This window comes from Corvus hawaiiensis, chromosome 3, assembly GCF_020740725.1.
Source record: "Corvus hawaiiensis isolate bCorHaw1 chromosome 3, bCorHaw1.pri.cur, whole genome shotgun sequence".
Lineage (NCBI taxonomy): Eukaryota > Metazoa > Chordata > Aves > Passeriformes > Corvidae > Corvus > Corvus hawaiiensis.
The window spans coordinates 100,188,868-100,204,260 of NC_063215.1; the positions used below are offsets into that span (position 1 = coordinate 100,188,868).

Consider the following 15,393-nt stretch of genomic DNA (forward strand, 5'->3'; position numbering starts at 1 on the left):
TCTGATTATGTAGAGGGAACAAGATGCTGTATGTATCTCTCCCTGTTTATATGTTGGACCATGTTCCCACTGGTTAACATATGATCAGCCATGTTTCTCACCCTTTGGATCAGTATTAAATATTCAATGTTAATGTTAAGTATTTCTTCTGAACATCTGCAAAGACATTTGGTACAGCTGTTGTGCGGAGTGACATTTTCTCCACACTGTGTCTTCCACACAAGAAGTATTTTACAGGGTAAATATTACTGCCTCAAAATTCCCCATTTTCAATTGCAAGTCATCTCCATTCGCAATTCACACAGGTCCCCAGGATGGGTTTACAATCCAGCAGCTGTTCTTTAAGGCACTACTGCTGCATGTGCAGCTTTCCTTTCTGTGGCCCTGGGCGAGGAGGGAACTGAAGGCTGCATGAATTGCCCGATTCGTTGCCCTCCTACAATCTTTTATGCAGAGGGCAAGCAGAAAAACAAGCGAAAAATACGCTTTTCCACCAGGCGTTCCTTATGGACGGGCAGAGCCAACAGTGTGCAGTGACAAGCAACTTGTAAATATCCTGCTCCACCAAGCGTCTGCAATTGGATCTGCAACACTGGAAAAGATAAAAAGGTTTTGCTGTAATGCCTCTGCCTGTGACTGCAAACGGATCGTGTCTTTCCCTATCCCGGTTCAGGTGGCAGGGGAACCAACTGCCTCAAGGTACAACAGGAAAATTGCTTGAGCCATTTGGCTGCAGCACCGGGTGGTGTTCTGAGGAGAAAAATGGATGGTATGTTGACATAATGGGAATATGACAACTACACACACCCCTCAAAAAACACAGCTGGAGCACCAATCCACCTTGGCAATTTCAGGTTTTTCTTCAAAATCTTTCCCCACTCCCATGATGGGGCACAAAATATTTTTTTTGTGATATTCCATAACACTGTTATGGCTTTCATTGTTACAGGCAAAAAGGTAGAATAGGTGTTTGAAAACAAAACCTCTCCAAAAATTCCACTGATTAAGATTTTATGAAATATTAAAAATGTAAAAGCACTATCAAAGTATCTTCTTTTTTTAAGGGACTTCTCTGTGATGTCTTAGGTTTTAACTTTCATATTTTTAAAATCCTGTACTCTAACTCTGAAGTTTCCTGTAGCCTGTTAACTCCTGCTCTCTCGTGCTAGGTAGACATAACAAAGCCTCTCCAGGCCTGCTCTCCAGGGACACTCAGACCGTCCTAGGCCCAAAAGTATAAACCAAAAGCCTCTAAACGGGAGGGCAAGCTTGGGGAAACGACATCATTAACTGAAGCTTTAATTGGAGAATTAACCCTGATATGCAAATGAACCAAACTTACAAAAGTGTGAAGAACTCGTGACCTGTTGTTTATCTTGGGTCCATTTTGAGAGTAGCCTCTGGCTCCCCAGGGTGTACCTTTGAAGGCCTTTCAAATAAATACCTACCTTTACTCCCTTATTCTTGTCTAGTCTCTGTTTTTAGGTGGCCTCTCAAGGCATCACATGACAGAAAAGAGTTATGTACAGACAGTGCAATGTGTTCTCCATCCACACACTGGGGAGGTTTTACACCCACTCCCCAAAACAGCTTTCACTCCACAAGAGATAAGAACTGTGCTTCTGATAAGGTTTTCACGAGCTATGGTAAATGTAATTTAAGCAAACTTTTATTAACTGTGGTAAGGAACTTCCTGTAAGCAAAATTATACAAAAGGAACTTCAGCAATTTTGCACATGTACTTAATAGGATAAATCAATGCAATTTTTCTAGACACCACTGTGAACTGGAAAAAAAATGCAATACTTAATTTTAAGCAAAACCTTTACTTTAGTTCATAGGCTTGTTTGTATTAAAAGCAGCTACTTCAAAATCAAATTCACACTAAAAAACCCCTAAAATTCAGCATGTAAATAAGCTGAAGGTATCATTGGTCAAGATCTGTTGCTGAAAGACAAGGACTCCAAATGACATTTCAGCAACCTTATGGGGCAACAGATAAAACTGAAACAGATAAACCCATAGCAGCAGTAGCATCTCCCAGTGCCCAGGATGAGGAGTGAAATTGTGCCCCCACTTCAGTGCATTGTAAAACACCAGCTGCAAACTGCTGCAGATTGGAATCTCATGTCCAACACTGACCAGGCCAGAGGAAGCCAGGAAGAGCAGACCTTCCCACACTGGAGTTTGCCTTTTCTACTTGAAGATGTGCAGGCAGTTCAACAGGTGTTTTCAAAAACTTACTGAGCACATTCCCATCTCTACATCCCCATCTCTCTGCTGCTGGCCTGGCAGGGAGTTACACACTGGTGACTCCTTGCAGAAGGCGATTGCCCTGCATGCTGTCAGTCACGGCACTCAAAGGTGCTTCCTTAGTCTGAAGCTGAATCTTGGCTTCAAGAAGGGAAAGGAAACCCAGGTAAGTTGACTGTGGTGAGAGTGAATGAAAGTTTGGTTAATCAGAAAATAGTATTATTTTTGTTAAAGACGTTTTCATATTAGAGAGGAAATTTGGTAGTGCTTTTCTTGTAGTTACAAAGAAAAGGTGACAGGAAACACTGTTCTGCCTAAGTCTCTCCTACCAGTGAAATATGTTTAAAAAGCTCACATATATGTCAAAATCCAAAAAAATGCCTGTAATTGAGGCCCAGTGAATGAGCGAGAGTTACACTGTGTGTATGGCAGTGTCTCCAAGTGAGAAAAAACCCAAAACTTTCTTATGGAAGGAAATAATTCCTGGCACACGCAGGGCACGTGTCACGGTCAAGTGTTTCTGTAGAGGTTTTCTGCCACCGCGGTGGCTGCAGGGCGCTGCCGGCCGCGGGAACAACCGCGGGGGCCTGAATGGGGCGTGACCGGGATGAAGGGCGCGGCCCGGGAATGACGGGCGCGGCCCGGGAACAATGGGCACGGCCGGGGAATTATGGGCGTGTCCCGAGAATAATGGGCGTGATCCGGGAATGATGGGCGTGTCCCGGGAATAATGGGCGTGTCCCGGGAATGATGGGCGCGGCCCGGGAATGATGGGCGTGTCCCGGGAATGATGGGCGTGATCCGGGAATAATGGGCACGGCCCGGGAATAATGGGCGTGATCCGGGAATGATGGGCGTGTCCCGGGAATGATGGGCGTGTCCCGGGAATAATGGGCGTGGTCGGGGTGACGGGCGCGGCCCGGGGGTGGAGGGGCGGGGCCGGGCGCGAGGGGCGGGGCCGCGGGGTCGGGATCGGGATCGGGATCGGGATCGGGATCGGGATCGGGATCGGGATGAATGAGGTGGAGGGGCTGCGGCAGCGGCGGCCGCTCCGCCCGCAGGTCATCACCGAGGACAGCCCGGCGCAGGAGGCCAAGGAGGGCAGGTGGGTGCCCGGCGGCGCGGCCGCCGTGACACTGCGGCTGCAGGGCCGAGGCTGGGCCCGGCCCCGGGAGCGCTGCTCGGGGAGGGCCCGGGGGGCGCGGGCTCGGCCCGGCTGGCGCGGCCGGGCCGGGGGAGCGGCGGGTCGGGCTCGGAGTGCCCGGGGAGGGGCTGGAAGGGCTGGGCGGGTGCCCCGGGGCTGCGCAGAGGCCGCTGCGGGCGTGCGGAGCGAGGCCGCGGTTTCCCGGCTTGGCTGGTGCTGGGCACCCGCGGATGTCAGCCCGGGGGTACCCCCAGTGCTGCCGCTTCTCCTGGAGCGGGCTGGCGGTGAGAGGGGTTGGGGCAGCGCCTACTGACGTATTCTGCCGAGCTGCGGGAACAGCTTTTAACAACAAAAAAAATCGGTTTGATTTATGGCTCTTCGCTTTTTTTTCTTTTTTGATATAGGTCTGTTTAAGTCCTGTTTATCTTTTGCCAGGCAAGAAATAACAATTATCCCATTGTGGCTTGTACAGGTTTATTGTGGGTGTGATTAAGTCCTGTATAGTTATGGTTAGTCTGTTAATACCTTGGTAGTAGTTTAAAGAGTAATCTGCGGTTTGTCAACTGATCTGTCGGATCTTTTGTCAACTGATGCGTCGGACCTTGTAAACAGTCTGTTTGTGACTAAGTTTAAAAAAAAAGATTCCATTTACAATTTTCTGTTTAGGAATTTTAAAAAAAAATTTAAAATACCTTCACTGTAACTGAAGGCAATAGCTGTAATTAGTGGTAGTGTTTGCTTCGCCTTTCATTGCATAAGGTAACTTATGCAATGGATATTGTAATATTTTGGTTCACCATCTGTCTCTTCTGCTTTGAGTACTTTCCAGATTCTTATCTCTGCCCTTCAGGGTCATCAGAATGGAATACCGTGTGTGATGGCTTGCACTCAGTCCCTGTTTTTGGAGGAGAGCATCAGTATCTCTGATCTTGAGAGACTGCTCCTCCTGCCTTCAGCCTCTCTTGGTCAAATCAGATGAATTTCTAGGGCTCTATCACTGACCCGAAGTATTCACAGGGGCTATTCTGTTCTGAACAAGGAAGGAAATTCCTGCACCTGGCCTTTTTCTGGCTAGTAGCCATGGCAGAAACTCTTGAGGACAGTTGCTTTTCTCTCCAGCCCAGCAGCCAAGGAGGTGAGACAGCCTGGCCTGCTGGCTATGGTGACCCGTAGTAGCATCTTGCCAGCCAACTATTATTTTCAAGAGCTGGTTTAATGGCTTGTCTTTTTAGTTCTAAATTGCTGTAATTATAGCTGGAGTCCTGGTTAGTTGCTGTATGGAGATTTGTGGCTGCAGCCCATGTAGGATTAATTAATCAGGGACACAATTGACTAAGGTATTCTGTTTCACTGTTGGTGAACCTTTACCTCAGTGATTCTTTCCAGTGACTGACACTTGCCAGTATTCAATATTGTGTAGTTTGATAAGGATTCTGAGTAGATGACTTTTTAGTTTATTTTTTTTTGTACAGCTTTTCAGTTTTATTTAAATTCTCGTGGTTTCAGCAGTGTCTAAACTAGGTCTTGTAAATTTGCAGTCTTGAAGTGTGAGTTTGCTTGTCACCTTATTCTTCCTGCCTTTTTTCTTTATTGTCAGTTCCTTGCAAGTTTGGTTGAGGATCAGAAATATGACCCTTACTTAAATCATGCTTTTAGGAGCTTTAATTAGGTTGGCTTTGGCAGATGAGTTCCCATTCTGTTCCTGTTCATTCCCAGCTCCTTTTGTGTGAGCTGTTCTCAGCTGTCACAGAGATGCTCAGGTGTCTGCTGACAGTACTTTTAATCTTACATTGTTGAGCTTTCATCTCTTGAAGGACAGTAGAAAGACAAGGCCAAGGGCTGAAGTCTTTGTGTAAACTTGGGGATTGCCTTTGATCTTTACCCCCTGCTCTCAATTCCAGATCCAAGGGGACACAGACTGGGACGTTTTTGCTTCCTCAAGACATCTACTGTTAAAGCAGGAAGTGCTTAAGTCCTGCCTAAACCCTAATATTTAGTTCTGTCCTTGATGTTCTCGCTGATAATCCCAAAGGTTACCTTGATGCTGATATCAGTACTACAAATACATGTATTTAGCTCCCCAGTTTGGATATGTATGTTCTGGGCAGTGGTTCATACTTCCTACTGTCTGGATGATTGGCTAGTGAAGGACATAACAGTGGAAGGGGTCCAAGGATTAGTGCAGAACCACCAGGCACTGTTTGTCTTTATTTAACTGATCCTACAAGGAGCCTGTCTGGTTGGGCCACTGAAGGGTTCAGAACAGCTAAAATTGTAACAGCTGCTTTTCCAGTTCAAGGCTAGGATTTGTTGAGTTTGATTAATTCCTCTAAAACTTGTTGAGAGCAAAACCTGGTTTTCTCCAGTGGAAGAAATTTTTACTTATTTTATTGTGTGTTTTAATGGGTAAAGAGAAAATACGTAATTTCTTTTGTGTGCTGGGGCTTGAATTTCAAACCAATGCTCACTAAGTTAAGCAGCCATTCATTTAACTTCCTCTGTGTTTGCTGTTTTAGTGGAAGTTTTTATTCAAAGTTAGTGCTGGATGGAAAGCATTGCCAAAACTGAAGATCAAGTTTAAAAACCCCCCAACCACTCCCCAGCCAAAAAACCCTTGTCTCTTAGGTGTTTTTGGGGTTTTTTTTGCTTGTTTGCGGGGGGTTTTGGGTGGGGTTTGGTTTGGTTTTTTGGTTGGTTGGTTGGTTTTGTTTTGGCTTATTTTGTTTGTTTGTTTTTATTTTAGTCAGCTATAACTTGTAGAATGAATGAAACCTTCACATAAAAATGTTCAGCCTTGTATGATGCTGGTATTCTGAGATTTTTCTCTTATCCTAATATGTTCAAAATGGACCTTGAAGGTCAGGATGGTGATTGTGCAAAAGTGTTAGTTTCCTTTTCTGAAGAAAGCAGGCTGCTACAGAATTTTTGAGGACTATAGTATCTGAAAATAGTATTAATCCTGTTCCTTGTTTGGTTTTGGCAGCACTTACAGCAGCAAGGTGTTCCGTGTTACCTTCCTGACTTTGGCTGTGTCTGTGGCTGTGCCACTGCTTGGAGTGACTGTTCTGCTGGATTGTCCTATAGACCCTCAGCCTATAAGGTAAATGGTTGTTTGGTTTCAAAGTGAATGTTCTGGAAGCATAACTTCTCCTGTGTGCTCTGTTGTTTTGTTTCAGCAAACAAGAGTTAACAATGTGAAGTGGTTCTGTGTGGATTGAGAAACTGAGGAGTGATTGCAATCCGCACCCAGTCTGTTTCTGAGCCATCTTGTGCAGTGGTGTGTCACTGCTGATCATTGAAGGAGCTGAATTACTTTCTTTAGTCATTAATCTAGAAAATTATTTTCTGCTGCCCAAACTGTCAGTGCAGCCTGTGATTACACATATACACTCTTGCCTTCTGTGAGACAAGAACTGCATTTTCACTAAAGGCCAAGTGCTCAGGCTATTGCGACACTTTTTGAAATATGCTTCATGTAAAGCATAAGTCAGATGGGCAGGAGTTGGCAAACTAGGGGAAAAAATGAACAAATGTGTTGCTCAAGAATGTTTGCATTTTGTGCAAAAGATCATGAGGTCCTCCTGTTTTATAGTTTGAAGGAGCCTCCCCTCCTGACGGGTGTTTTAGAGCCCAACACCAAGTTACGAAAAGCTGAACGGCTGTGGGAAAACCATCTCATTGGACCAGAGTCCATTGTCAATATTGGGGGTAAGCACTGACAAAATCAGCTTTTAAAGAAGGCTCTTTAAATGTTGTTCCATTGGTAAGAGTTTGTTCAGCAGTAGACCTCCTAGATAACAAATTCTGGAAGTTACTTTGAATGGGTAGGTTTTTGTAAAAGTAATTGTATTATGCAGCAAAACCTGGGTGCTCTATACTGCTTTTCTCCTCTTTCATGAGTTCAAAATAAATCTCGTTGCCAGATTAAAAGTCCTTATCTTCCAGGACTGAAAGCATTAGCAATGTAGTCAGGGGCTACTTATGTTTGGAGGAAGTGGTCCCATTTTTTCATTTGGCTAGCTCTTAACTGGGAATTAATATTTAGAAGCTATGCCTGTTCTTTTAAAGCCCTTTGCTGCTGAGGGAGCTGAATTTTGTGATGTTCATATTTTCTTTTATGACAGAAAAAAAATCTCAAATTGATAAATAGCATATTTACATTTTAGTGCTGTTGCACAATATCATAGCCCATATTCATAACTCCCTCAAGTTCCATATTAATAACTCCTAAAGCTTGGATTCTTCTTGCAAGAAATCTAATGAACACAGGTGCCTTTCTGTACTTCCCTCTTGTGGCAATGTGTTCTCCCCAGATCACAAACCCTTGCCACCTCTGAGCACTTTCTTAATGAGTTACCTGTCCTTCTAATGCCATGACATCCTCTTAGCAGGAACCCAGCGTTGTACAGGGGTTGTTTCTTGTGCCTGCTGAAGAAGGGGTAAGGCTAGAAACTACTCTTAACCCTTACTGAAAGATCCTTCAGTGCAAGAGGTGCTCAGAAGCCCTATAATTTATTTTCCTTCTACTATATCTTCTAATTAAATAGCAAAATATTTTAAAGAAATTACATTATCCAGTAAGAAGCTACTGCAAATTCCTTCCTCAGATTACGCTTTTTTACCTGTATCTGTAAACAATGTACGAAAAGGATTACCTGAAGCTATTGGTTTTTTTATGTTGCCTGGTTTCATCAGTCTCATTGGAAACTCTTTATGGAAGCTTTCCTGCAAGGGACAGCTGACCTATGAGTGAAATAATCAACCTGACTGGGAATAAGTTTTCTGTGAATAAATGTTGAAGTCTCCTTATCCCCTACTTCATGCTAGTAGAAGGATGTTTACCAGTATGGTTTTGTGATCAGCCTAATCACACAAGTTGTTTTTGCAGATGTTCTGTTTACTGGGACAGCTGATGGGAAGATTGTCAAAATTGAAGATGGGGAAATACAAACAGTAGCTAGAATTGGCCACGGTCCTTGTGGTGAGTGACAGCTCCTGAACATAGTGTGCCTGAAAATGTCTGGGTCAAGGGCATATGTTGGTTGAACTGTGTTCAGTCTGGATTGCAGGTGCATATCTTGCTCTGCAGGAATTTGTAGCAGAAATATGGATGTATTTGTTTCAGTGAAGTATGAGTGAAAATATGTACATTGGAAGGAAGAGTAGAACAGAGGGCCAAAAGAATGGGAGTGGATGGTCTTGATAGCAAAGCACACAGTTTCCAGCAGTAAAGAATGCAAGGGGATTTTGTGTCATGACTACAAGGCCTTCAACATGGATGATGTGCTGGTGGAAGATCCTGCATCTTAACATCGGGAGGAAGACAAAGTTGAAGTGCATCACAAATAACATTCCTTTTCCTGTTAGTCCATCCAGAAAAAGCATTTATCTTAAGAAGAAAATGGGCAGCAACCTGGTCTGATATTTGTGGAAGCTAAAGTTTCTGAGGTGAAGGGCCACCTCATAAAAACTGAGGACTCCTAAACAAGTGTGAGTGAATGAACTCTAAGCTAATGTGTGAGTGGAAAAGTGTCTTGCTTTAAAACAATTATATGGGCTGGACACTCCAAAATGAGTTCTCTCTCCTTATATTTTTAACCCTTCCCCTTTCACCAATAAAGGAGAGATGAACGTGAGAAGATGTAAGTGAAAAAATAGCAGTTTACTAAAAAATAAAACAGCAAAAACCAAGATAACAGTAATAACCACTGGATACAAATGGTGCTGAATCCTGTTGACAAAGAAAAGCCAACACAGCAACCAAGCCTTCATGGTCACAGAACTCTCTCATGCGCCAAACAACAGCTAGCTGGGAACAAGGACAAAACAGAAGAACCCTGGAGAACTGTTCCTGTCCGAAACCAGTCAAATGGTGCCGATCCATCTGCTCCACACCACCCAACAGGAGCTCTCCCAACAGTGGCAGCTGGAGCTGTGGCAGCAGCTGGGACTCCTGGAGAGGGGGGGATGGTGCTGGTGGAGCTGTCCTGGGTGGCAGCAGGAATACAAAGGTCTGAAGGAAGCATCCTCCCCGGATCAGAGACGGGGCTGTCCCTGGCAGCAGCGGCCAAAAAGCTGTTATGGAATTCTGCAAAGCCCAGAGATAAACAAACCTGCCAAGCTGCCTCGCACTGCCTCGACTCAGAGAACCTGCCACAGGCAACTTTCTTGGCAGCCTGGCCAAAAAAAGCTGCAGCCTCTGCACTGAAGTCCTGGGGAGAACAGAGGAGCTCCATGTGCCTGTTCCCTCTCTATTGTAAAGGGACCTCAGGCCACCTGCCTCTGTGAGCTTAGGGTGAAACACCCCAGTTCTGCTTCCAACCCCTGGGTTCTAAAGGGACAGTGGTCATCTTGGGCAGGGTGGTGTAGGGAAGATACGGAATACAATACACAGTCTTTGTGTTACCCAGGACAGAAGGACAACAACTTACTTAGAGATTTTTAAAAATAAATATCCCCTTCCCCATCTACAGAATTCTGCCTTGCATTTTGTTGTACCTATTTCCCTTCCTCTGTTTGTAAGTACAGTGGGAGTTGTGGCTGCCCTTGCTTTAGCAGAGATCCTGCACTGGGGATGGTATTTTTGTTTTCTCACTGCTAAATTGCAGTTATTTCTTGTGGAATTCCACACCTCTTTCTGAACAAATTATTTGCTTCATTTAATGAGAGTTTTGGAACTGAATGGGGAAAACTGGTAGCAGCTTGTTTATTACAGAACCATCTCTATGGGAAGCTTAATGCTGGCCATCTCAGCAGTGCTTGGGCAGGGTGAGAAGCCTGGCTGGTGTTTGTTGGGACTGATGGGGGTTTTGTTTGTGGTAATGATACAGAAGCTCATCTGAGGTTCTGCAGCCCTGTGCTGATTGCCAGTTAGAAGTTAAGGTCAGCAACTGTTGCTGTCCCTATTAGCTCTCATTGACATGTTAATCATTTTATCCATGTAATTTTATGTGGATGCTCACGTGATTGGACTCTGGACTGATTTGGCAGCACTCTCTTGGCTGCCTGACAGGTAGAACAGCCTTGGTAGGACAGCTGATGGGAAGCTGGATTTAGGCATGAATGTGGATGGGGGTGGGTGTGAAAAATCACCTTTGCTGTGCTTATTTCCATTGGACTTGAACAGCTTGGGAGAGGTGGGAAGGTTGTGCTGCCCTGTTTCTTTGGGGCCAGAGTGGTAATGGGGAACCTGGACTTTTGTGTTCCTTGATTTGGGAAGTGGAAAGGCTGTAGCCATCTGCCTTCTCCAAAAATTTCTCTTGGTAACTTTTCAAACTGCTGATGTTCTGAAGTTCTTAGCTCTTCAGGACTCAAATATTTCCTTGAATTTATCTAAATTCTTCGGGTTTGCAGAATTCCCCTTCCTCCTCATATAGGAGTCTTCAGAGTCTGTCTTGAGAAAGTAGCTGTTTCACTGTTGGACCTTTCCAGAAAAAGAAAGGTTCTTCTAAATTAAAAATTAATTTAATTTAAAAAAACCCAAATCACCCCCCCCCCCGCCCCCCCGCCAAACCTGCAGTAAAACTGATTCTTTCTGAGAAGAAGCATCTTGTTAAATGCACTTTTCTGGTATTTACCCCATCCTCGGCAGCTGTTAGTTACTAGCCTGACAGATTCTGTGATTATGACTGATGAAAACATGGTGTGGGGATATCTGCTTCAGTCCCACCTAGTAAACTAAGAATCATCTCTTTAATGAATGTATGTGCCACATACATGTCATAGAGTTTTTATAAACCACAGTTTGAAGCAAAGGTCACATGTCCAAGCAAAGGAAAAAGAAAAATCCTCAAATATTTTATTCTCTGCTTCCCATCAGCCAGTGATATCTGACTGCTTTGCAGGAAGCAGGGCTGCAGCACGTGTAGAGTTTGTTTTGGAAGACAAATGTTTTAAATAATGAATGCTTCCCCTTTCTCCTCGTTTTTCTTAGCTTTCATATCTCAGCTGACACCATATGGTATAGAATGTCCCTTTGGTCATTTTGGGCCAGCTATCCTGGCTGTGTCCCCTCCCAGGATCTTGCCTACCCCCAGCCTGCTGGAGCGGGGAATGCTGGGGAGAGCACTGATGCTGTGCCAGTCCTGCTCAGCAGTAGCCAAAACACCTTTCTAGCTGCCTGTGCAAAGCATCTTCATCTCAGCCAGACCCAACACACCTGTGTAGGTACCCTGAATGCCTTGTATGAATTTCTGTTTGCAAAACCATTTTAAAATTGTTTCCAAAGGAGGCCGTGAGGATGAGCCAATGTGTGGAAGACCCCTTGGCATGCGCGTGGGGCCAAATAACACCCTGTTTGTGGCAGATGCTTATTATGGACTCTACGAAGTTGATCCTAATACAGGTATGACTTTTCTGCACAGAAGTTCTCTTCCACTGACAAATCTGGGCTTCATTTGCAGTTTTGCCAGATGTTGCAGGCAAAACAATGCCTGTCTTCTTTGTAAAGTGATTTGGAGCTGTCTGGATGAAATGACTCATGCAAGAACTTGATATTTATTTTCCTGTAGCAATCACTTCCTCTCTGTATCTGACTGCCTGGATCAGAGCTACCAGTGACTTATCTTCTGGCATTACTTGATTTTTGTTGTTAAAGTTGGTACCCCTGGGTCCATGAATAGAGCTCTGTTGTAGCTGTTTTGGTTTTCATAAAAGGAAAGGAAAAAGATTGTTACATAAAACTTTCTGTCATGCTTGCTGTACTTTTGCATCTGCCTTGATCTCACTGTGGTAGTGAAAAGCTCTCCCCTTCCCTGTAACCCAAATCTACACAAAGTGAAGAGAGATGCATTTTGGTGTGGTTACACTGTGTGTCTTTTCTTTTCTTCTGTTTGTAACCAGGTGAAACGAAAACGCTCGTGTCAACCAAAACACTGATAGAAGGCCAGAAGTTGTCTTTTGTAAATGATCTTACAGTGACCAGGGATGGGAGGAAAATCTACTTCACTGACTCCAGCAGTAAATGGCAAAGACGAGACTACTTGTTCCTGGTTATGGAAGGCACAGATGATGGGCGGCAAGTATCTCCTCCCCAAGGCATTTAACTTGCTGTAAGCTCACTTGTAGGAGTGGACTTCACCACTTCCTTGCTCTTCACATGTTTTCTCTTTATAAACCCACCTCTGCAAACATTGCACTGCCCAGGAGAGGGTGAGGGAATGTGTGGGTGTTGCTAATGAGACCTTGCAGCCAAATAAATGAGATTCCCCTTTTTCCTTCAAGAGGAGTGGCATGGGACATTTGTTTTAAAAGTGAAGGTGTTAGCATTACCTTCAGCCCAAATCCTTCCTGAATGCTGCCAGTCTCAAGTGCCTTATTCTCTTATTTCTCTTGTGTTCATAAACAAATGCTTCCTCGCTATTCTGCCTTCTTAACTCAAGTGAGGTGTGTGTGAGAAAAGATGGAATGCCTGAAGAACAAAACACAGATGCATAAATTTTCATCTTCACTCGAATATGGTTTCTTTTTAGCCTCCTCGAATATGACACAGTGACAAAAGAAGTGAAAGTCTTAATGTTGGGGCTGAGGTTTCCCAATGGTGTGCAGCTCTCTCCTGCGGAAGACTTTGTCCTGGTGCAGGAGACAACCATGGCTAGAATCAGAAGGCAAGTATGACTTGGAAACTATTACCAGTCTGTGTAGGGATTGTTTAAATAAACAAGTGGAGTGGCTGAAGAAACCTTACACTTTATTTATGCCTAGTTATAAATGACAAGGTGACCTTCTTCAATACTTAATTTTTTTATTACACTGTAAACATCTGGGCTGCATAATCTTTCCATCATGGGCTCCTTAAGCACAGTGGAGCAAGCTCACTTTTTTCCTGGGGAGAAGTGTGGCAGTGCTGTATTTCCCTGTACCAAAAATAATGGGGAAAAATTTTTTTTTTAAATTTTGGAACTCTCATTTATTATTTAAACTGCTTGAGTTAAGATGTTCTAATCTATTATCTATAACTTTCAGGTATTATGTGTCTGGGCTGATGAAAGGTGGAGCAGATATGTTTGTTGAGAATATGCCTGGTCTTCCAGACAATATCAGGTTAAGCAGCTCTGGAGGATATTGGGTAGCTATGGCAGCTGTGCGACCCAATCCTGGATTTTCTTTGTTGGACTTCTTATCTGAAAAACCATGGATTAAAAGGATGATATTTAAGGTAAAAAATTATAATATTAAAAAGATTTTTTTTTTAAAAAATCACCTTCAGTATAGGAATGGAAGTGATAAATATTTGTTTGTCGTGTTTCTTCCTCTTCACAGGAAGATTTAAAAAAACATTAGGGGCTGTGGTTAAAACTGTTGTTGCTTTCCCCTGGTAGAATAATCCTTTTGTATTCATAGGCAGTAAAATTTAGCATTTGCTTCTTTGAGTAGCAGGTGCACATCTCTTAAGTTGCCTTCCATCTTGATCTTAGGAAAGAAAAAGAGCCTATCTCTAACCATGCAGCAACACAGGATCTACATTTGGATATGTGAAGACTTCAGCTGAAGTGCCTAAACTGCTTATTGCCAGGTGTCTGAAGAGCATTTGGGAAGTATGAGCTGTTCCCATGCCTGCCCTAGGCACCCTAGGAGACAGAGTGTACGTTGTGGATGGTGTTAGGTGACATTTTGTTCTGGTTCACTATGCCTGTTGTTGTGTCACCCCGCTTTAGGATGAGCAAGGATAATGTATTTTTTTAAGGGCTAGAGAAACAGCATGGTGCTTTTCAAACAATGCAAAGACTTGGAAATACTCCTGTCCTCGAAAAAATAAAAATCAGCAAGCAGTGCTTAGGATTCCCTTGCAGCTGAACAAGCTCTGTGCTGTTCCTGTCTCTCCTGGTGCAGTGCAGGAGCTCTGAGTGATGCTGTGGGGAGCTTGGCATCAGCTGCACCAGAACAAGCTGCTGTCTCTTGCGTGGGCAACCTTTCAGCCTGCCTCTGGAGTACAGTGAGCTTCTGCTGATCTGTTTGTTTCTTCTAAAGTTGGCTTTTCAGATATTAATGTGTTAACCCTGTGTAATGGTGTTTACTCAAAATGTGTCCTTATGCTCTTAGCTGCTGCTTCTGAGGAGCGTGGAGTGGTCTTTGCCTGTATAAATGTCTGAGATCTGATTGTGGAGAACAAAACCTCTTGTTAATTTTCTTTTTTTTCTTCTCTTTCAGTTGCTGAGTCAGGAAACTGTGGCAAAGTTTGTACCCAAATATAGCCTTGTTGTTGAACTCAGTGAGACAGGATCCTACAAAAGAAGCTTCCATGATCCCAACGGAGTGACAGTGGCTTATGTCAGTGAGGCACATGAACACAATGGACACCTTTACCTGGGATCCTTCCGCTCTCCCTATATTTGCAGACTTGATCTCCAACATGTTTAACTGCCCATCCATGATGAAGTCCTGCTGTCCTGTACTACTCCAGAGGCGCAAAGGAAGCATGTGCTCGAGGCAGGGTGTGACCAAGGACAAAAAGTGACAGACAGTCTGTTAAGGTGCAGTAGCACTGTGGCCATAGGAAAACGTACAGCTTGCTGTACCTGTCCTCTGTCTTGGCTGACTGCTCATGCTCTGGAGTTGGCCTGCATATTGTTCATATCTAAGGACTATGGTGAGGCATCTTCATTCAGTTCTTTGTTCCTCCAAGGAAATCCATCGATTTTCCTGTGCCCAGCCTTGTTTGGAGTCATCTTAAACAGACACCATCATGTCACCTTTAATGCAACTCTGTGTCCTCTTACACTGGAAGGATTTGTGATGGATGGAATATAATTGTGTATGATTTGGGTGGAAGAGGGTGGCTTGCATGTGTTTATTTCTGTTTTAGTGCCTCCTGTCCAGGAGTGATTACAGTGCATGTTCTAATGTCATACCATGGTGCTGTGGTAGAGGCAGCAACATCCGGGACATGCCTAGGAATCTAGTAATGCCATTGGGTTTCTTCAGTCTCAACCTGTGTAAGTCACATCAGACATTGCAATTAACTGTTAATCAACATGCAGGATCAAAGTGGATCGTTA

At 44.0% G+C, this 15,393-nt stretch overlaps 1 protein-coding gene across 2 annotated transcripts; it reads left to right on the top strand.

Annotated features, from left to right (window-relative positions):
- The first annotated feature begins 3,238 nt into the window (after positions 1 to 3,238).
- On the top strand, positions 3,239 to 15,393 carry LOC125323000 (adipocyte plasma membrane associated protein). Of its 2 annotated transcripts, XR_007202330.1 has the most exons (10): positions 3,239 to 3,358; positions 6,381 to 6,497; positions 6,990 to 7,105; positions 8,286 to 8,378; positions 11,625 to 11,741; positions 12,239 to 12,413; positions 12,868 to 13,002; positions 13,361 to 13,553; positions 13,813 to 13,979; positions 14,546 to 14,634. XR_007202330.1 is itself a non-coding variant. In XM_048297507.1 (9 exons), exons 1-9 carry the CDS (start codon positions 3,267 to 3,269, stop codon positions 14,753 to 14,755), a joined length of 1,248 nt encoding a protein of 415 aa, XP_048153464.1. In that variant the 5' UTR covers positions 3,239 to 3,266; the 3' UTR covers positions 14,756 to 15,393. The 2 variants fall into 2 exon arrangements, 1 of the variants encoding a protein (XP_048153464.1); XM_048297507.1 differs by lacking the exon at positions 13,813 to 13,979 and having other exon boundaries at positions 14,546 to 15,393.